Below are 22,439 nucleotides of genomic sequence, written 5' to 3'. Positions count from 1 at the left end.
CATGGCTGAAGATTGAGAGCTGGTCCAGTGTACAGAAAGCTGTAGGGGTTTCTAAGCCATTCATGGCAGTGCTCCTGACTGTCAGGAGAACAAATGGCGGGTGAGGTCCTAAGGGGCATGGGGCAGCCCAGGGTGCGAATCCGCGGGAGAAAATGATACATCTTTCTTGGCGCCAAAGCAAGCTGTGGCCGCATGGGCTTCCTTTCATCTCATAAGCCTGAGGCCATTAAAGGAATCCAGAGCAATAGGGTTGCCGTGTGTGTGTGTGTGTGTGTGTGTGTGTGTGTGTGTGTGTGTGTGTGTTCCCAAGCCCTGTCTTCTTGGCAGCTGTTCAGGCAGGGTACTCAGCCCAGGCAGGTGCACAAGTGTTTCAGAACTGCTCCTTTGTTTGTTTGTTTTGTTTTTGTTTTTGTTTTTGTTTTTCTCTGTGTAGCCTTGGCTGTCCTGGAATCTCTTTGTAGACCAGGCTGGCCTCGAACTCACAGCGATCCGCCTGCCTATGCCTCCCAAGTGCTGGGATTAAAGGCGTGCGCCACCACGGCTGGCTCTCAGAACTGCTACTTTTGGGCTGGCTGCCCATCTAGGTTTCTGTGCCCACGGTGGCCCCCAGCAGTCAGGTGTCAATCCCAAATGAGGACACTCTGGGCCCTTTCTGCGTCATTAGCCTCTGCCTGAAAGCCCCGGCAGCCCCAGGAGTAAATGTCTAATTACAGGAAAGAGACCTGGAAGCACTGGTCCGGCGGTTTAAGACAGACCTTCACAACTGTGTGGCGTATATCCAGGAGCCCCGGCAGCTTAAGGAGAAGATCCGAGGTATCTTTGAGAAGTACGTGCAGCGGGCTGACATGGTGAGCTCTGAGTGCCCCCCCGGCCCTTCCCCCCACCACGCTGCCACATCTCCCCTCCTTTGCTGACTGGCTCCCCAAACACACCAGGTGGAGATTGCCGGGTTGAACTCAGACCTGCAGCAGGAGTATGCCCGCCAGCGGGAACACCTGGAGAGGAACCTGGCCACGCTCAAGAAGAAAGTGATCAAGGAAGGCGAACTGCATCGCACCGACTACGTCCGCATCATGCAGGTATTGGCTGCATCCCTTTGATGCCTGAAACCACCCTTCGTCCAAACATCTAGGGACCCACAGCTTTCTCACAGCTCCTCTTCCCTAATCTCCCAGAGCTCATCCTGGCTGTCATCATGGCCCAGGGTCCACCAAAGAGCCCACCCAGGGATCATCATGCCCACTAGTAGCCCCTGTTTCTTTTGCCATCTCATCCCTATCCCTAAGGAGCTAGCATCCTGCCTTGCTCTTCACAGTTACCCATGATCCATCCAGGCCACGGTTCTCCTGATTCCTTTGCTCCTTTCTCTGCTTCTGTTTCCAGCTCCCTTTTCACCACCCTACTCTGCTGCCTTTTATCCTGTCCTTTCCGCCTACCAGGCTGTATCTGGCCAGTCTCCACCTGCCTCGGCTCCCTTTCCGGTGCCTCAGGTCTCTTACCCTTATCTCCTGGTCCATATTGGACCACACCCACAGGGTTGGCGATGATCACAGTTAACGAGCTTCCCACACCCCACACCCAACTCCCAGGATCCTTCAGCAGACAGTTCGCGGAGCCTGGCCCCATTCCTGCCACCCCCACCCAAGCACCTTACTGGGGCTGCCCATCAAGATGCTTCTGCCAGATTTTCGTTTGGGTGTCAGTATCATCTAAGGCAGTTAATATGAATTTATATCAAAGAGAACATCAGACTCGCGTAGGGTGCATACTTTTATGGCTACACTTCTGTAATGCCTTCATTGAAATACTGGAATGGGAACAGGGTGCAATTTGGATTGAAACCAGATACTGGGTTGGAAAGTTACACACAGACGAGTAGAGCACACAGCAACCCAGACCAACCAAGGCACAGCTGGTCTCTTGCCATTTTAAAACCAGCAGCCCCCCCCCCCACTACCATTCAAACCATCTCTCTTCTGGACCATGAAAGCTTTCAGAGACCTGGGAATAGGACTGGATGGGATTGAGAGGCTCCTTGGTACCAACAAGCACACACAGCCTTGCTAAGAGACCAGGCTACTGAAAGCCTGGGCTGTTTGTCACCTGAGCCCTGCCACCAGCACATAGGTCTGGTCCCTCCACACCAAGTAGTAACCCAAAACAAAAGTCCATCCCAGGAAAGCAAAGTGTGGGGCGGGGGGGGGGGGGGGGGGGGGGGGCGGCGGGGCAGGGTGTGTGTGTGTGCATAGGCTTGCTGCAGGATACAGATGTCTGCATGCGGGAGCCAGGGCAGAAGTCATGTTTTTTTCCTTCTCCTATTCCCTGGAGAAGCTGGACCAGGGAAGGAGTGGGCGGCAGAAGAGATTCTGTGAGGTGGGTCCTGGAAAGTCTTCTGTCTTAAACAGCATTGCAACCTTTGTGCTGTTAGCAGGCCGTGGTGGCGCATACCTTTAATCCTAGCACTCTGGAGACAGAGGCAAGCAGGTGGCTCTCTAAATATGAGATTATCATGGTCTACAGAGCTAATGGTAGGACAGCCAGGGCTACACAGGGAAACTCTGTCGGGGGAGGGGGGGAGGAAGGAAACAAAAAAAGAAATGTGTGTGTGTTGTGAATGTTGTGGCTTTTGTATAAAGGTGGCTCAGACAACTCCAGGAGACAAGAATGGGGCCTGGAAATAGGGCTTTGGGGCACCAACACACACACACACACACACACACGGAGAGTTTTTGTTGATTTTATCAGGGCACTGGGTAAGACCTGGCTTACAAAAAGTTAGGAAGGACTTCTTTTCCCAAGGGCTAGGGATTACACCCAGGATCCGTGCATGCCAAGTAAGCATTTCTGTCGCTGAGCCACATGCCCAGCCCTGAAGACATTTTTAAAAGAATGTTCCTTTTAATGACTTACTGCTCTGGATGCTAAAAAAAACTGTTTTCTTCTTTGATCTTGATGTTGAACAAGCCGGCTAGGCCCAAGCCACAGGAGGTTGCAGGGTCTCTTCGGACAAGGCCTAGCTAGGAACTGTATTCTAGGCCAGGATACGGGAAGTGGATGGACACGGGATCTGTGTAGACCAGGACAGCAGTGCTCCACTGCCCTTTGGCCATGAGACTGTGTGGGCCTCCACAAACCACTCTGTTTATCTGTAACATGGGGCAAAAGACACCAACCCCAGTGGCTACTGTGATGCTTCGCCAAGACAAACAGCAGCCACTGGTCTGCTACAGAATTAGGGCTCCAGAAAATTCCATTCCTTTCCCTTTATCCCAACAAAGAAATTAGTCAAGAGCCACAGTGGAAATAAATGAGTCTAAAAGTCCATCACGTATGGGCCAGGGAGGCCTGTGGCCTCGGGTGGGAAAGAAGAACACTACTGATTACACACACACACACACACACACACACACACACACACACACGGTGGCTAGGAGCCCAGGCTGCCTCCGTATATGGTGCTGAGGGGCTGCCTGGAGCTGCCTGTGTGGCTAGCAGGGCCTCAGCACTTTATTCCAAAATGGCTAAGGAAAGCCAGGGCAGGCGTAGTGGCTGAGCAACTGACTGGAAAATAACCAAGGGGAGAGGCGGAGGACTGGGCCACCACCTCCTTAGCATACCCAGATAGGCGCTCAGAGCCTCCGGACATCCGGTCCCTGGCATGCTTATACAAATACGGAAATCAGAATCGCTGTGCAATACAAACGCCTGGAACACACATTTTATTCATTCCCTTCACATTTTTTTTCAAGGTCTTCTTACACAACACGCTGTGTGTCAGCCCCAGAGGAACCCAAGACAGATCTAAATAAAGTATCCCCACCCTCAGAGAGTTCCTGAGGGACGGGGGCCATTACGTTCCTCCAGTGGTGTGGGCCCACAGAGGAAGCATGCTCCTGAAGAGTCCTGGAAGGAGTGAGAGCCATTGGAGTTTGGCCACAGGACGGGTGGAGGGTGACTGAGGACCAGCTGGGAGAAGAGCCTTCTTGCCAGGGAGAGGCAAGAGCTTGAGAAAAAGGCAGAGAAAGGGATGGGAGCTGCGAGTGGGGACTCATGAACCCACAGACCTCGGTTTGCTGCAGAGCCAGGAACTGTGAGGTTCATCCTGGACTCTGATCTGAGCCCTCCCCGGATACAGTCCGTCACCTTTGTCTCATAAAGGTGGACTCAGTCTGGTGAGGCAGGAAGTGGGCGGCAGGGAAACCTGTTAGAGGCCTGTCAGGTCAGGGACAACAAAGAGCTTGGAAAGGGGAATGTGGTGGTGTCAAAGGCACTGCAGAGAAGAAGCGACAAACTGGAAGGCCAGGTCAGGCACAGAGCAGGGAGGATAAGAGGTTGCCCTGTCTGTGCAGTTAAATGGTCCTACTAACAGATGGGAGAGGCTTCCAAGATCACAACCCTCACCTGTGGCCTAATTCTCTCACACTGAGGAGCAGCTGATGCTTAAAGGCTCTGACTCAGAGCAGCCAGTAGGGGGAGCTATGGGCATTCCCTTCCCTTCTCTGCTTCACATCAAAATGAGAAAGTTCAGCCGGGACTTCCATCAGTCTGTTCCAACTAAGGCGGCCCAGGTGTCCTTGCTTCAAAGTCTCTATATAAAGCTCTCAGTGTCTGCAGGCTGCTCTCAGATTCGCCAAGCTTAGAATCGGTCAGATCTTTCCTATGGCCCCATAGCTGAGTAGGAAAGATCTGGAAGACTGGAAGGGTTTATAAACCATCTTGGCCAGGATGCCATCAGGAAGAGAAAGCTTAGCAAGTTTGTTAAGTTCACTTTTTTTTTTTTTTTTTAATTTACAAAGTCACAAGCAGTTGACTTCACTATGAACTTTGGCCACCTAGAAAACAGTGTTTAGGGAACTCGGCTTGTAGGAGTGTCTTCGACCATCCTTCTGAGTGATAGAAAGAGGAAGTGAGAAGGTGAGTGTGGTAGGAATAGGACCAGGGCACTCTGGAGGCAGACACAGCCACACTCAAACCCCCATTCTCCCCTTCCCCAGTGTCCTCCTGACCACAGGAATCTGAGAGTACCTTCCCCATGAGACTGCAGAAGGATAAGATGAGGTGGTGAACGCAGACTGTGTGCAGGGATGCAGCCCAACCTCACAGGCACTATTATTCTTAGCAGGGTTTTTTATTTGTTTGGTTTTTTATTTCATTTTTCAAGACAGAGTTTCTCTGTGTAACAAGCCCTGGCTATCCTGGACTTGCTTTGCAGACCAGGCTGGCCTCCAACTCACAGAGATCCACCTGCCTCTGCCTCCCTAGTGCTGGGATTAAAGGCATGCGCCACACCTGGCCTCTTAGCACTATTTTTTGTTTTTTGGTGGTAGTGCTGTTTTGTTTTTGTTTTTTGTTTTTCGTTTTTTGGTTTTGGTTTTGGTTTTTGGTTTTTTGGTTTTGTTGTTGTTGGTTTTTTTTGTTTTGGTTTTTTGGTTTTTGGTTTTTTTTTGTTGGTGGTGGTGGTGGTGGGTTTTGTTGTTGTTGTTGTTTTGTTTTTCAAGATGGGGTTTCTCTGTGTAGTCCTGACTGTCTTGGATTCTTAGCACTATTTTTATCATCAAAGTTTTAGTGCCTTTTGTTCTGCTTCCTCCCTCCAGGCTCCTGGCTGAGATACTTTTCTCTGCCTCTCTCACCCCTGCCTCTCACAGGGCTCCGTTCATGCCTCCGACTCTCACAACATCAGCTGTTACAGCCAAGAGAGACCTTCCATCTTTAGGTTGGGGGTTAGAGGTGAATGAAGGAATGAACCAGCAGTTGCAGGGTTTGATTTCTGGCCTCAGTCACACTCCACTAAAGACAGCAGATGGCTCAAGCGATTAAGAGCATTTGCTTCTTTTCCAAAGGTCTCGGATTCGATTCCCAGCACTCACACAGCAGCTCACCACTATCTGTGTCTCCAGTTCCAGAGGACCCAGTGCCCTCTTCCGGCTTCCTCAAGCACCAAGCATGGACCTGGTGCACAGATATAGGCGTAGACAGGCAAAACACCCATACGCATAAAATAAGATAAAAAATAAAGGGTAAAAAGATGGATTCATACTCTGGGGGCCCATCACGGAGGTGTTGGAAACTGGCACTGGGGCCAGACACAGTCACTCACACCAAAGGGTGGCAGGAGCCTGAGATGCCAGTCACAGGGCTGTGGCTGGCCAGGGGCTGGGGACACCCTGAGGCTCTGCCTAGAGTCATTCTAATAGTAGAAGGGGGCTGCTGACCACTGGGACAAATCACAGTGACACCTCGCTCAGACACAAACTGATGGGACTTGGTGACGAAATGGTTGGAAGCCAAGGAAAGGAACTTTTAAGGGACACCTACAGTCTCTAGTCCGTGTCCCAGTTGTCCTCCTTTACTGATCGAGGCAGAAGTGAAACTAAACAAAGCCAGCTGAGAGGGGTAGAGAATGTGCCCCACCCCCACCCAGGCCATGAACGCACCCAGGAGTTCTTTGTGGCATTCAAAAGACCCTCCCCTCTCTTTCCCTGTCCACCACATTCTTCTTTTCCTCTTCCTCCTCCTCCTCCTCCTCCTCCTCCTCCTCTTCTTCTTCTTCTTCTTCTTTTAGTTTTTTGAGACAGGATTTCTCTGTGTAGCCTTGACTGTCCTGGACTCGCTTTGTAGACCAGGCTGGCCTTGAACTCACATTGATCCGCCTGCCTCTGCCTCCCGAGTGCTGGGATTAAAGGCGTGTGCCACCTCACCCAGCCATTCTTCACTTCTTACCCAGCCCACTAATGTTTATTGAGCACATCTCACATGCAAAAATGATGCTCTAGGTTTTAGTGTCCAATGGAGAGATGGCTCAGAGGTTAAGAGCACTGGCTGTTCATCCAGAAGTTCAATTCCCAGCAACCATATAACCATCTATCCATCTATAATGTGATCTGGTGCTTTCTTCTGGCCTGCAGGCAGAGCACTGTATACATAATAATAAATAATTAGGAATGTATTGAAACAATCTCATGATGATATAAAGCTAGCATGGAAAAGATCCAGGGGAGACTGGCAGGAAATTTTACTAGACAGCATCTGGAAAGGAATTATGGGTGACCCTATCGCCAAGGGCCAGAGTTCATTAAAAAAAAAAAAGTAAAGCATTAGATGGAGAAAGGCCGCCAACTCAGAAAAACAGGCATGGAGCCTGGCCTGGAGAACAGACTGGCAGCAGGCACTGGGCGCTGCTTCCAACAAAGAGGGAATTTTTTTAAAGTGAGGAGTGCTGAAATATAGTGCTATGCTGAAAGTCTAAAGGTCTAGATCTCTGCTTAGACTCCGGGGAGGGGGGATCTCTGCATTATCTCTAGCGGCTCCTGCTCCCCCAAGGGCCCCACAGGTGCTTCCTCATAGCAGAGGCAGGCTTGTCACAACTCAGGAGACATTTGAGACTGTCTGGGGTCCAGCCCAGCACCCGCCAGTCCTGGTGTAACCCCAGCCTCACGCAGAGGTACTTCAGTGCAGTTCTAAGCAGTGCCATCCTCCACGGACTTAGCCTGGAGGCAGGCACAACCACTTAGAAAAGCAGAGACCCGGCCTGGGGAGATGGCTCAGTAGGCGAAACTCCTGCTGCACAAATGTGAAGACCTCAGTTCAAACCCCCAGCACTCATGGACAAAGCTGGTGTGACTGTGTGTGTCTGTAACCTCAGTGCTGTGGGGAGAAAAGGCAGGAAGAGAGCTGGGGTTTGTGGCCCACTAGCCTAGCTCCAGACCCAGTGAGAGACTGTCTCAGCCTCCATGCCCACACAGTCATGCACCTACACACACACACACACACAAAGTAACAGAGCCTTGGAACCTGCGGCAGACCTGCTGAGCCACCAGCTCCATTTTACCATGCTGGGGTGATTTATTTGCAGACGTGTGTCAGTGCTCATCATCAAAGGAAGTAAGCACAGACATTTAAACAGGGAAGGAACCTGGAGGCAGGAGCCGATGCAGAGGCCATGGAGGGGAGCTGCTTCCTGGCTTGTTCCTCGTGACTTACTCAGCCTCCTTTCTTATAGAACCAGGACCACCAATCCAGGAATGACAGGGTTTCTCTGTGTAGCCTTGGCTGTCCTGGACTCCCTTTGTAGATCAAGCTGGTCTCAAACTCACAGAGATCCACCTGCCTCTGCCTCCCTCAGTGCTAGGATTACAGGCATGCGCCCCCACCACATCTGGCCTACACCCATATCTTAGGGAGGCATCTTCTCAATTGAAGTTCTGTCCCTTTGGATGACTCTAGCCTATGTCAAGTTGACATAAACCTAGGCAGCACAGTTATCCGGTAAAGATTTATTAAGCAGATGGATATTGGTCAAACACAAACAAACAAATCTCCAGCGAATATCAGTGGATATAGCAGATGGTAATTCTGCTTGCTTGTCTGTGTTGCTCACTACACACTGTGATGCTGAGGGTAAGAGTCTTTTGCTGCATATAAGGACTTAATAGATGTCCTTTAGTTTCAACAAATGAATGGGGACATTAGAAAAGGCTAGCATGGCCCTGAAGAATGCTGTTGAGGTTAACACTCTGGCTCTGCTACTTGCTAACCACGTGGTTCAGGCCACTTACATAGCCTCTCTGGTGCCTCAGTTTCTTTTTCTATAAGTCTATGATTATAGAATCTGGGGGTGTAATTCAGTGGTAGAGGAATGCTTAGCACTCATAAGACCCCGGCTTCAGTCTCCAGAACCATCGCCACGGGATGGCGATAGACTCTATCGGGGCCACCATGCTCAAGCTATATTAAAATGTCTTCACAGTACCTAGGAAAACATTGTCTGGATGTTTGAACGAGCACAGATGGGTAGGAAAGGTGCCAAGTCCGCTTGCAGTCAAGTGAGCTGGTACCTTGAAAGGCTTGGCAATGAGCAGGTCAGAGGTTCACTGCCGGACGCCGGATCCAGAGGGTTAGCCTTGGTCCAGGCCCCTGGGTTCTTAAGCCCAAGAGGGCTCACCCTGAACCCACGGAGCACCTGTGCAGCCTACTCACTGCCTTCCCTTCTTTTCTAAAGGAAAACGTCTCTCTGATCAAGGAGATTAACGAGCTCCGCAGGGAGCTGAAGATAACCCGCTCCCAAATCTATGACCTTGAATCAGCCCTGAAATTGTCCAAGAAAATGAGACCACAGGAAGTATCAGAGACAGGTAATTTCCCCCCGGGGGCCAGGCACTGAGATGAAGGCCCAGTGACAGCTGTGAACAGCTCTCCCTTTGGCTTCTTTCAATATCAGGTCACACCGTGGAGCCTCTCCGCGGCACACAACGCTCTCCAGAGGACTGTGAGACCTGCCCACATCCATGTTCTCACTCACGGGGCCTCGGGGTTAGCAACCGTTCGGAACTCGGAATCTTACAGGTTTTAGAAAGAGCATGCTGGGTGTTATATAACACCCCTGCAAGGTCTGGGGCAGTGCCCTGAAATCAAACACATTAGTATTCTACGGTATCATGTGAATATTCAAACCAAGCTCCATGAATTTAAAAATGCATTCCATTTTTACATCTCTCTCTCTCTCTCTCCTTCTCTCCCTCTCTCCCTCCCCCACCCTCTCTCTATCTCTCTGTGTCTGTCTGTCTGTCTGTCTGTCTCTCTCTCTCTCTCTCTCTCATACACACACACACACACACACACACACACACACACACACACTTTAGAATTGTGGGTAAGGGACTTATAATATTTAAAAAGACAAAAAGATGAGAAGCTAAAGGGAGAGAGAAATTATGTAAGAATTGTTCAGTAAGTGCCGGGCGTGGTGGCGCACACCTTTAATCCCAGCACTCGGGAGGCAGAGGCAGGCAGATCACTGTGAGTTCGAGGCCAGCCTGGTCTACAAAGTGAGTCCAGGACAGCCAAGGCTACACAGAGAGACCCTGTCTTGGAAAAAAAAAAAAAGAAAGAAAGAAAGAAAAAAGAAAAGAAAAGAAAAAAGGAAAAAAAATTGTTCAGTAAGTCATGGCTGCAGCGACACATTTCAGTGCCTCTGAACATCTGGCAGTCAAGGCAAAATAGAGAAATAGAGAAGAGTATGAGAGTGAATCCTCACACTTGGAAGATTAAGGCAAGAGCATTGCCATGAGCAAGCACAAGTCCAGCCTGGGCTACAGTGGGAACCCTGTGTCAAAAATGGGGTAGTTTACATAATTCTCATTGTATGGCAGAAAGAAGGGGCTTGGCTTGTTTGCTTTCCCTGCCCCCCTAGAGAAACAAACATTTTCCTGGCACAGATTGCCTGAGAAACCTCACATGGTTCTTGTAGAAAGGCAAGTTCACTGGCAGCCTCCAGGTTCCACGGGCTTTCAGGAGATAAAGAAGTGCTCCCCGCCATGTTCACACTGGCCATCGGCACACACTGCCATGTTCACACTGGCAATCAGCACACACCAAGAACATAAGGCATCTCAATGAAGAGTAAGCCATGTGAGGCTGACGCCCCGTGTTCTGGTGGTTGCTATTTCGGAACAAAGACTGTATATGCTGAAGCGTCCCAGAGCAATACCCTGGGATTCCAGATGCCACCGGCTCTCTCTGTACTATGTTTGCAACCTGTGTACAGCCCTGTGCTACGTGACTATGTGAGGTCTGTGATGAGCTACACAAATGATTCTGGTGCCATGTCCTCATGGCCCCTTTAGTGTAAGGATACTGTCTGATGTTTGCTCAAGGATGAGGTCACCTGGTGACTTGCAGTTCCAGGAACACATGCATCGCTGTTGGTAAGCACTATGTATATGTGTATATATACAGTTGTGTTGCTTTATGGTCCCTTTAGGTTAGTATAACAGTTGGGATCAGAGTAAATCCTTTTAGTGGTACCCAAAGTCAGCATCTTCAGTCCCCAGCATGGACATGAGAACACAGTGTCTGTTCTAAAAGATGAGCTACAGATTTCTCAGAGCTGAGGCCACCTTCTTTTGGGGGAGGTTAAAGCTCAGATATCCCTGTCAACAACTGCAAAAACTTCTCCTTAAAATGTTACAAAGCTGCCCTGGTATGCTGCCACACACCTTTAATCCCAGCACTCAGAAGGCAGAGGCAGGTGGGTCTCTGTGAGTTCAAGGCCAATGCTGGCCTGTATAGTCCAGGACAGTCAGAACTACACAGTAAGACCCTGCTTCATGAGAAAGAAAGTGGGAACAGGGTGGGGGGCGGAGAGAGAGAAGAGAAGCGAAAGCCAGCCACAAACATCACTGTGTCTAAAGGCACACACCTGTAATCCCAGCACTTGGCGGGTTGGAAACAGAAGGTGTAACCTCAGTGTAGGCATGAGTAGGGACATAAGGACAAGAAGATCCCTAGGGATTGCTTGTTACCAGCCTGACTAAAAAACAAGCCTCTTCAGGTTCAGTGAGAGACCTTTCCTCAGAAAGAAAGGGTGGGGGGAGAAAGGATAAAAGAGGAGAGGAGGGGGAAAATACTGCAAATTCGCTGAAGCATCCTGAAAACTTCTTAGTTAGGACTACACACACACACACACACACACACACACACACACACACACACACAGGGGGAGGGGGAAGAAAGAGAAGTCCTTTATATTATTCTATGGAAATTTCCAGACATAAAAAGGTCAAGAGCAGGGCTGGAGAGATGGCTCAGAGGTTAAGAGCACTGGCTGCTCTTCCAAAGGTCCTGAGTTAAATTCCTAGCAACCACATGGTGGCTCGTGACCACCTATAGTGAGATCTTCTGACATGTAGGAGTACATGCAGGCAAAACACTGTATACATAATAAGTAAATAAATCTTTAAAAAAAAAAAAAAAAAAGGTCAAGAGCAAAATCTGGTGAATTTGCACAAATCCATTTCTCAACTTCAGGAAGCATCAATTCCCAGCACTCTGTCTCTTCAATATCTACCTACCCCTCCCGCCTCCCAATATTCCTAACACTCACACCATGAACAGTTTGAAAGCAAACCAGTCAGCCAGGCGTGGTGGAGCATGCCTTTAATCCCAACACTTGGGAGGCAGAGGCAGGTGGATCTCTGTGAGTTCGAGGCCAGCCTGGTCTACAAAGCGAATCCAGGACAACCAAGGCTGATACATAGGGAAACCCTGTCTCAAAAAGCCAAAAAACAAAAAACAAAACAAAACAAAAAAACAGAAAAGAGAGCAAACCAGCCATACAGTCATCTACGCCATCCACTATAACTTTATTCAAGGAGCATTCACCTATGACAGTTGGTAACAAGAAATACCAGTTGTCAACCTTGTGCAAAACCCAAGTCTGACTGTGGATTTCGAAATGGGTGCCCGCCCCCTTCCCAAGACAAGTCGGTGCAAAATACACATTCTTCAAGTTGCTTAGGGACCTGGCCCGTTCCGCTGGTGTTTAAGAATCCTTTGAACAGGGAGTGTGTCATTCCCTAACCACTATTTTAGCTTTAACAACATTTATATTGTTTTCAAATTTGCGAGACAATTAGCCAACAGATCTAGCAGATCCACCTGCTTGTTTCTCAATTACTAAAACCACATCACTAGAATTTACAATCAAAGCTGGCTATTAAAACCCAACTAACATGGCATAAATACGCTGTGAGAACAAAGAGAGCACAAAGGGAAATAGGAGATGATTGGGGGCCAGGGAGCTGGAGAGATGGCTCAGTGGCTAAGAGCACTGACTGCTCTTCCGGAGGTCCTGAGTTCAACTCCCAGCAACCACATGGCTCACAGCCATCTATAATGTGATCTAATGTGCACTGTATACATAGTAAATAAATCTTTAAAAAAAGAGAGAGAGAGAGAATTGGGAGGCTGGGAAATGGGTGGGGGAATGCTCCCTACTTCATAGGCCCAGGGAACTAACTCCTAAGCCGAAAATAAGGAGATTGGAAAACAAAAAACAAAAAACAAAACTCACTAACATATGCTAAACCCTTGAGGCATCAAACTATAGGCGAAAACCAACAGAGACCATTAAAGGCTATTAAAATGAGAAGGTGGACCCACAAGAGGGTAAACAAACAGGTCCAAGTTAGATCTTCAGGACCCACAAGGTAGAAGGAGAGAACTGACCTCTGACCTCTATGTGTGTGGCAACACTCATGGACACACACACACACACACAGTGAAGGGAGTGCTGAGTGAGTGAAGTCCTGGGTGAACATGTGCTGTTGACATGAGCCAAGTCAAGGGCCATGTCTGTCGACAGCACCCCAAAGCCTCAGCCCTGTGAGAAATGGTAAAAACCTTCTCTCTTGGTCCAAGAGCGAAAGCTGACAATGTGTTCAATAAAATGTCCATTGTAGTTTTCTTCTCCCCCATCCCCACGCAAATATTTATGGCCTGCAGACCGCTCCCTAGGGATACAATCTCCTCATTGAGTCATATGCGATTGTCTGGCTCCTCCCTTAGACTGTATAATAAACGCACTGGGCTGCTGGGACTGCTGGGGCTTCTCCGTCAGAGAGCCCAGGCCCCTCAGGCCTAGCTTTTCTTTCTCTGTCTGTCCTTTCTTCAATTCCTTGTCACCCCAACCAAATCAAGTCACTGGAGCTATGCAAGGACTCAACATTACACCCAGGTGACACACACGAAGAAATAGATAGTAAAATATAATAAAAAGATTTGATACTTTATATGTTTAAGGAAATAAAAAGAAATTTTTAGTCTTATTTTATTACTACATTATTATTATCATTTTCATTATTATTTCGAGACAGGGCTTCCCTGTGTAGCTGGCTGTCCTGGAACTCACTCTATTGACCAGGCTGCCCTCGAACTCAGAGATCCACCTACCTCCGCTGGAATTAAAGGCTTAGCTAACCACTACCACCATGGCCACCATGGCCACCACCTCCCAGTTTGATTTTTTTTTCCCCCCCGTTTTGAGTCAGGGTCTCTGTGTAGCCCTAGCTGTCCTGGAACTCACTCTGCCGACCAAGCTGGCCTCAAACTCAGAGGTAAATCTTCCTCTGCCTCCTGAGTGCTGGGATTAAGGTGTGCATCACCACCACCCGGCCTGTGGATTTTTTTTTTAAAAAGCAAGAGTCTTCTAAAATCTTACAAACCAATTATACTTAAAAAAACCACACACACACAAAAAAAAAACTAGTAGAGATGAGAACTGTAATTATTATCATTAGAAGCTCAGTGAACAACCCGAGCAATGTGGTAGACACTATGAGGGAAAGGAATGAGGATGTTTCAGCCCAGAGGGACAAGATACACTGCGAGCCAGGACGGGATGGAGTAAGTCAGCAGCCACCGAAGTGGACTCTGACAAAGAAGGGTGTTACCACAGGGAGCAACTGGAGTTTTGGTGACCATCAGATCCAAGGATCCTAGCAGTTCGGGAAAGGATAATTTATGGCCAACCTACATCAAAGCCACTGAGCACCAAAGTCAAGAAGTTACCTGCAGTCAGGGAGAAGAGCAAGGGCTCAGACACCGGAGGACATGGCCAGGCTTCAGCCAGGTGACTTCTTGGTGGCACAGAGTGCTACAGCTTGGTCAGTGGCTAGCCCCTAAATATATATCACCAGGGATATGATCTCCTTAAAACGGAACTAAAAGAAAACAAAACTGACAAAAATTGAACTTTATCCCCCCCCCAAAAAAAAACCTTCTTGAAAAATAATTTTTAAAGACTGTACATAGGGAAGAAAAATGATCCCAGAGGTGAGGCTGACTGCAAGAAGCCACAATAGATAAAGAAGGCAAAACATCGGCGCTAGAGAGCCAGTGATGACTAGCACAGGGAAGACAGTAGTGGATTGTGGCTCCAAATAGGCAATCAGGAAGAACCGGAACACTGCACAGAAGCATCGAGGCTGGAGGGTCTGGAACCAAACCATCCTATGTGTCTGCTTATTTCACAACAGAGAACTACTGTGTGTGTGTGTGTGTAAATGCAGGTGAACGGGCACCACAGAGTGTGTGTAGATACAAGGGTCAGAGGACGATCTCAGTTATTAGTCTGACCTTCCTTGTTTGAGACAGGATGACTTGTTTTCCCCCCACACGCAGTGTGTGCCAGGCTATAGCTAACCCACAAGCTTTCAGGGACTCTCCTGTCTCAAATCCCATCTCCCTGTGGGAGGAGTTCTGAGATCACACACAGACACACAGACACACACACACACACACACACACACACACACACAATGTTTCATGTGGGTTCTGAGATTCCAAGCCAGGCTCTGCATTGTTTAGATTACATAAGCACATTAAACATTTTAGAAATCAGAAGGATGAAAGCAAGGAAGGCTGGCGAGAAAGAAAGAGAAAACCTCCAAAAGCAACAAAGGGAAAATAGATCAAATTTGGTGGGGGGGGGGCGGATTTAAAACCATGATAACAGAGCATAGAAAGGAAGAATGAGTAAATCCAACTGCGTCCCTGACCACTTTATGATTTTCCATCATTTGAAGTCAGATTTGGGTCTGAGAATGTAGCTCGTTGGCGAATCTCCACCATATGTATGAAGCCGCTGGGTTCAGTCCCCAACACTGCCGATAGCAATAGTGGCAACTACAGTAAGCTAACTGTTTAAGTTATAGCAGTCTTTATGTGTCTATCAAAGGAAGCCTGTGAGCAGTGTGCAGAGAGGGACACGGACCAGGTGTGGAAGGTGACAGGTTCTGAGCAGAACAGAAACAAGAGAAGACTGGGGTGTGAGCAGAGGGGTAAGGGTAGACGGAGCTTCATGGCAAGAGACAACTGTAAGGCTCACCCACAGTAGGATGAACAGCAACCTGCTGTCAGAAGAATGGAAAGAGACTGGGGGGAGGGGTGATGGGAGAAACAGGAACAGCACAGCCACAAGCCAGAGTGGGAGACAGAGCAGGAGACATGACAAAAGCGCCACACGGGGTCCACCAGGCCGTCTTCCACGTGCTTTACCCCCTAGGAACATTCAAAGGGCAATACGACCCAAGCCAGGCTTGTTTCAGGCCTCCAGCCTGTAGCTGTGGGTCTGGTGACCCTTCCTCGCCTTTGTGGTGAGCCTGCCACTGCCCACCTCTGAGGTCCAGCGACCTCACTCAGTGATTGGAAATCCAACAGGCCTAAACGGTATAGTTTTAGAGCAAGATCCTCAGCACATGTAGAGAGGTGCTGTGACAAGGAGAGGCTGGAGTGGCAAGGAGAGGCTGAGGTGGCAAGGAGAGGCTGGGGTGGCAAGGAGAGGCTGGGGTGGCCTGGAAAAGCATCTCAGTGCTGAGTCTCCCAGGCTGACACCAAGCCCCTCCAGGTCTTGGTTTCACAGGCACCTTCATCCCCCGGGATGTCAGGTGGTGACTGGTTAAATATCTGTGTGTGAAGGCTAGTGGAGGAACCAGCAGAAGACAGGAGCTGATGCAGAGGTCATGCACTTGAGGGCAGTAGTCAGCAGGGACAACCAGTATCAGGAGGATGAAGGGTTGACACCTAGGGGAAGGAAAACTACGAGACCAGGAGCCTTGGCACTGCAGACAAGGACGGCTAGAAGTAAGGGCAGAAAGAGGCAGAACCAGGCTCTCCTAGGCAAGATAACCAATTGCTCTTTATTTTTTTTTATTATGTTAGGGTTTTTTTCCCCCAAGACAGGGTTTCTCTGTGTAGCCCTGGCTGTTCTGGACTCCCTTTGTAGACCAGGCTGGCCTCAAACTCACAGAGATCCACCTGTCTCTGCCTCCCAAGTGCTGGGATTAAAAGTGTGTGCCACCACACCTGGCCCACCAATTGCTCTTTAAATGCTGGCCCCATCGCACCAGTTAGAGGCCAAGACAAGGCAGACCACTGGCTACTACTGACTGCTTGCTTCCTTGTGGAATTGTCCTTGCCTTTGCCTCCAACATCTCTTCTTTTTCTAGTTTTTTCCTTTAGAGCTCCAAGCAAGGGCTTCCTGTAGGAAGGAGAGACAGGCAGTGTCATTTGTTAAGAGAAGGAATGGACACTCCTTTAATCCCAGCATGTGGGAGGCAGAGGCAGGCGGACAGCTGTGAGTTCAAGGCCAGCCTGGTCCAGGACAGCCAAGGCTACACAGAGAGACCTTGTCTGGGAAAACCAAAAAAAAAAAAAAAAAAAAAAAAAAAAAAAGTGGGGGGATGGTGGGAGGGTCAGAGTTCAGGTGTGCTGCGGTGGGGAATGGGAGAGTCTGTGGGTTATAAACAATCTAAACAAGCCAGGCATGGTGGCACATGCCTTTAATCCTAGCACTTGGGAGGCAGAGGGAGGTGGATCACTGTGAGTTCAAGGCCAGCCTGGTCTACAAAGGGAGTCCAGGACAGGCAAGGAGACTGTCTCGAAAAAACAAAAAACAAAAAAAACAGTCTAAACAATTGGCTGGAGACAAAGCATTGAGCCTTCCCGGCTACTATCCTCTATAGCACCCAACAGGCTAGACATAAATGAGAAGATCCAGAAAGTTCGGGATGTCTCCGGTGTAGGCTGGGCAGAATAGATGAAATGGAACAACAAATCAATTAGAAAACCTGGGGGTGGGGATCAAGAAACGAAGGAGGGGAACCTCATGGTAGATCTAGGTGACCAGAGAAAACTGCATTTAGGAGCTCATCGCAGGTAGAATGGCCTTACAGGAAGAAGCAGTCTTGTCTAGAATGGAAGTCCTGAGTGCAAACAGTGAAAGTCCATGGTCAGAGACTGGTGCCCTGGCATGGGAGGTGGGCAGCAGAGGGGACCCCTGGGTGGTGAAGAAAGGGGAAGGCGACAGGGCACCGAGGCCAATGTTACTGCTGGGAGTCTAGCCTTTTAAGGCCCAGGCCTGAGGTAAGCCACAGGCTCTGTGGATGCCCAAGACTGGGAAGACGGCAAGTTCAGAGGTGCAGGAAGCATTAGCCAGTGCCGCACAAGGAGAGGCCGGCAGCCTGCATCCAGAAGCACCGTCTTGACCAGAGGACTGGTGGCTTGCATTCCAGCCACCGTCCCCACAGGAGTCACATGTGGCGTGGGCAGGTTCTACTTATCCCTTGGAGTGTCCCCTGTTTATCTCTGCCGCTGTGGGTGCTCCGTGGCTGTTTGGAGGGGCCGGAGACTTCAGTAGTTCAGTAAACAGGCCACAGTGATGCTGCTTTGTCCCTTCCAGCCCTCAGCAAGGAAATGGCCAGCACCACTCCTACGATGAGACTGGATGAACAGGAAGAAACCGGGAGAATCATCGAGATGCAGCGGCTGGAAATCCGCCGCCTCAGAGACCAGATCCAGGAGCAGGAGCAGGTTCCGGGCTTCCACACCATCGCTGGAGTTCGCCTTCCTTCCCTCATTGACTCAGATGTGGACTTGGAAGTGCACAACAAGTGACCTCTGGTGAGCCGGTTCCAGTCTCAGCCAGAAACACAGGGAAACTGTGTGTCTGTCACTAAACCAGACTCCTACCTCGTCCCATTAACCTCCTTCATTCAGGAGAGCTGGGGCCAGGGCCAGAATAAAGGTGTTTGCTCACAACCTGGTCCAACTTCTGCTTAGGGCCGGGCACGCAGGAAAGCACACGGTGGCGGTTGGGGCAGGGGAGCCTGAGAAATCAGGGCTGTGGGTTCCCCAAATCCACTGTTGTTTGTTCCCGTGTGGGTACTGGGCAGCATGCGCTGCAGAGAGGAGCAGGACCTGGGGCCAGCTTCCTGCCACAGGCCTGGGATGAGGACTGGGCCACCTCTCACATCTTAAGTGGCTCACCTAGTGCTTCCCTCCTGGCTTTAAGTCAGGACCAAACCAGGTCTCTTCCGGTTTCTTCTTCTTCTTTATGAAACATAATGAGGCCTTTCCTGTCCTGTCCTTCTTCTTGCCTTCACATCTGTGTTTGTGTGGCCTCGCCTGGTTCTCCCATTTCTCAGGACACTTTACACTTTTCTCTCCAGAAATGCGCCCAGGACCTACCTCAGGAGGCTAGCCACACGAAAGTCTCAGGAGACAGACTCCTTTATCCTTTATGCAGTAACGTGCAAAAGAGGGTAACCCAAATGCCCTGGTTTCTGCTTGCAGAGATCAGATAATTACATAGTTATTTAAGCCCACCGTCCCTCCTGGTCCCTAGCGGTCCCCTCTGGCTACATGAAGCCTGCCATCTCCCAGGCTCCTCAGTTTTCCCAGGCTGCTTTGCCAACAGTAGGCGCTGCTCCTGGGTATTTTCACAGCCAGACCAGACACTGTGCTGGCCAATATCCAAGATGGAAGGAACATGACAAAGATTGGAAAGGACTCTGGGGGATGGGGTGCTCCATGGAGGATGGGGTGCTCCATGGGGGATGGGGTGCTCCATGGAGGATGGGGTGCTCCATGGGGGATGGGGTGCTCTATGGAGGATGGAGTGCTCCATGGGGGATGGGGTGCTCCATGGAGGATGGGGTGCTCCATGGAGGATGGGGTGCTCCATGGAGGATGGGGTGCTCCATGGAGGATGGAGTGCTCCATGGAGGATGGAGTGCTCCATGGGGCTCTACTGATCACTCCTCACTCAACCTACACCCTATCACACAGCCAGTTCCTTTCCTCCACACCAGTGTGACAGCCATCCTGTTGCCCACTGGGAGGTTATGGCCTTTCTGCAAGATCCCACCAGGTAGCTGGGATCCTCTACAAATCAAGCCTCAACGTTCTAGACTTGTCAGCTTTGCAGGAAAGAATAGTTTAAAATGAGCGCCTTGTTGTGGACCAGGAAGGAGAGAATTACTGATTCCCTGCTGTGGCTGGTGGGTTTATAAGAACTGGTATTTATTGCTCATCTACTAGGTGTCACATGATAGACGAGGGCTAGAATGTTCTAGGCACATAGTGTATTAATGTAATAAATGTTAAAATTAGGACTATGAACACTGGATGGTGGTAGTCAGCACTTGGGGCAGAGGCAGATGGATTTCTGAGTTCAGGGCCAGCCTGGTCTACAGATTGGATTGAAGATTTCATTTCTGTTCGGGGCTTCTGTGGAGCGGCGTTGATATGCCCTTTTGCCTGCTGAACTTGTGATGGGGTGCCTGTCTGCAGGGTCCTAGACAAGAGACGGGGTGGGCTCCAGCTGGGTTCCAGGCCCTGGCTCGGGTCCTTTTTGAGGTCTGGGTGTTTCTCTGTCAAAAGAAAGCCTGGGAGACACAAGTGGAGCCAGAAAATAAATTCCTCTCTCTTTGCTTAAGCTATCTGGGGTCATACCCAAGGAAGGGTACCTGTAGCCTTCTGCTAGAACTCAGTCCCAATTTGGGTTTTTGGTTTTGGGGTTTTGGTTGTTGTTGTTGTTGACAGAATTTCTCTGTGTAGATTTGGCTGTCCTGGAACTTACTCTGTAGACCAGGCTGGCCTTGAACTACCTGGCTCTGCCTCCTGAGTGCTGTGCAATCACCGCCTGGCTTGTTTGTTTGTTTAAGGTTTACCTGGTGTGTGTGTGTGTGTGTGTGTGTTTGTGTGTGTGTGTGTGTGTGTGTGTGTGTGTGTGTGTGTGCTCTCACATGCACACACTTGAGTGAGTGTAGATGCCCACAGAGTCCAGGAGAGGGCATCAGAATCCCTGGAACTGGAGTTGCAAACCCACTTGCAAAACCAGTCACTGCAGCTGGGCTGATTGACTGCTGACCTTTCCTGTGGTGCCAGAGGGTCATGGGACCCTCACTGAGGATCCAGCCACACCTCCCAACCAGCTATATACACCTCTGGCTGGCCTAATTAAGTGGGCTGGGGGGCTAGGGGAGGCGGGATTTACTGTATACAGGTGGGACGACTAGAGAGAACACTTCCTTTTATGTATCCATGGGGAGTGGGTCATCCATTCTGAGTGCAGACCATCCAGTGTAGCTGCTTTAAGGCACCCACATTCCTACCCATGACCTCCACTGCTCTGTAAGGAAGCCTAGTAAACTCACTGGTTCCCCCCAGAACCCCCCCAGAACCCCCCCCACTGGTTCCCCCCAGAACCCCCCCACTGGTTCCCCCCAGAACCCCCCTCCAGAGCCTCCCCCCAGAACCTGTGGGATTGTACCTCAGCTTGTCACTGGGACCTTCAGAGAGAGGTAGACGTCATTTACTTACTGTTGTTTCAAAACTGTTTGGCACTGTGTCCAGAGAAGCAGGCACGGGCCCTCTGCAAGATCAGCAGATGCTCTTAACCACTGAGCCATCTCTCCAGCGCAATCTTAAATTGCTCAAAGGGAAGCTTTGGGACCCAGCTTGAGTCAGGGGCCTTACCTCTGTTCAATCAGCTGTAGACGCAGGGGCGAGTCAGGAATGATAATCCTGGTTTCTAGGATGAGCATCATACGTCTACCTAGAGAAATGGTCAGTCACCATGCATAGGTATGGATCCACTGATGCTCTGTGGCGACCCTGTGCCTCCTAGCCTTTTCTCCCAGGTGACAGGGACATTAGCTCCCAGCTCACTCCTGTGTCCCCTGCACAACACCTGGTTCACAGAAGGGGCACAATAACTTTTTTTTTTTTTTTTTTTTTCTGAATGAGTAGATTCAACCATAAAATTCCTCTCAGAATCACTAAGCTTTATCTCTATTTTCAAATGAAGAGACCCAAACCCACCAATCGTGTCCTGGTTAGTTGTTTTTATCAACATGACGTAAGCCAGAGTCATTTGAGAAGCGGGACCTCAGTTGAGAAAAATGCCCTCACTGGACTGGCCTGTAGACAAGTCTACAGGGCATTTTCTTGATGAACGATGTGAGAGGGCCCAGCACTCTGTAAATGGGCCCATCCCTGGGATAGCGGTTTTAAGTGTTAATTGTAGGCAGGCTGAGCCATGGGGCGCAAGCCAGTAAGCAGCACTCTTCCACGGCCTCTGCATCAGCTCCTGCCTCCAAGTTCCTGCCTTGAGTTCGTGCCCTGACCTTCAGTGATGGATTGTAATGTGAAAGTAAGTGAAATAAACGGTTTCCTCTCCAAGCTGCCTTTGGTCATGATGTTTTAACAAAGCAATAGAAACCTAGAAATTTACATAACTAGGGCAGAGACTTGACACTTCAAGATCAGCTAGCTCCAAAACCACAATTCCACTCAGCCACTGAGCAACCATGAGTTGCATACCTGTTGTTCTAGGAGCCGGAAAAACAGCAGTGAACATAGAAAGCCCTTCCTCATAAAGAAAGACGTTCAAGAGGGAGACCCAGACCCACAGTCATGGGGGATGGGGTACGGATAAGGGGAAGGACAGGGGAGTAAAGGAATAAGAAATACTGGGGGAAGCCAGGCATGGTGGTGGCATACACCTTTAATCCCAGCACTTGGGAGGCAGAGGCAGGTGGATCACTGTGAGTTTGAGGCCAGCCTGGTCTACAAATCAAGTCTAGCGCAGTCAGAGCTACACAGAGAAAACCTGTCTCAGGAAAAAACAAAGAAAGGAGAGAGAGAGAGAGAGAGAGAGAGAGAGAGAGAGAGAGAGAGAGAGAGAAGAGAGAGAGAGAGAGAGAGAGAGAGAGAGAGAGATGGATGCTCGGAAAGATGGTGATTTATTGATTTATTTATTTATTTTTGTTTTTCAAGACAGGGTTACTCTGTATAGCCTTGGCTATCCTGGAACACTC

At 49.6% G+C, this 22,439-nt stretch overlaps 1 protein-coding gene across 1 annotated transcript in view; it reads left to right on the top strand.

Moving 5' to 3' along the window:
* The window catches only part of Cfap57 (cilia and flagella associated protein 57), a 76,860-nt gene extending 58,592 nt beyond the window's left edge, over positions 1-18,268 (top strand). Inside the window, exons 20-23 of the mRNA XM_051171416.1 lie at positions 714-848; positions 936-1,079; positions 8,999-9,131; positions 18,017-18,268. Of these exons, the coding sequence (XP_051027373.1) occupies positions 714-848; positions 936-1,079; positions 8,999-9,131; positions 18,017-18,231 (627 nt within the window). The 3' untranslated portion in view covers positions 18,232-18,268. The remainder of the gene's footprint in view (positions 1-713; positions 849-935; positions 1,080-8,998; positions 9,132-18,016) is intronic.
* Positions 18,269-22,439: the final 4,171 nt, after the last annotated feature.

This window comes from Acomys russatus, chromosome 29, assembly GCF_903995435.1.
Source record: "Acomys russatus chromosome 29, mAcoRus1.1, whole genome shotgun sequence".
NCBI lineage: Eukaryota > Metazoa > Chordata > Mammalia > Rodentia > Muridae > Acomys > Acomys russatus.
The sequence above is the reverse complement of the archived record's forward strand: the minus strand, read 5'-3'. Positions and strand labels throughout refer to the sequence as shown.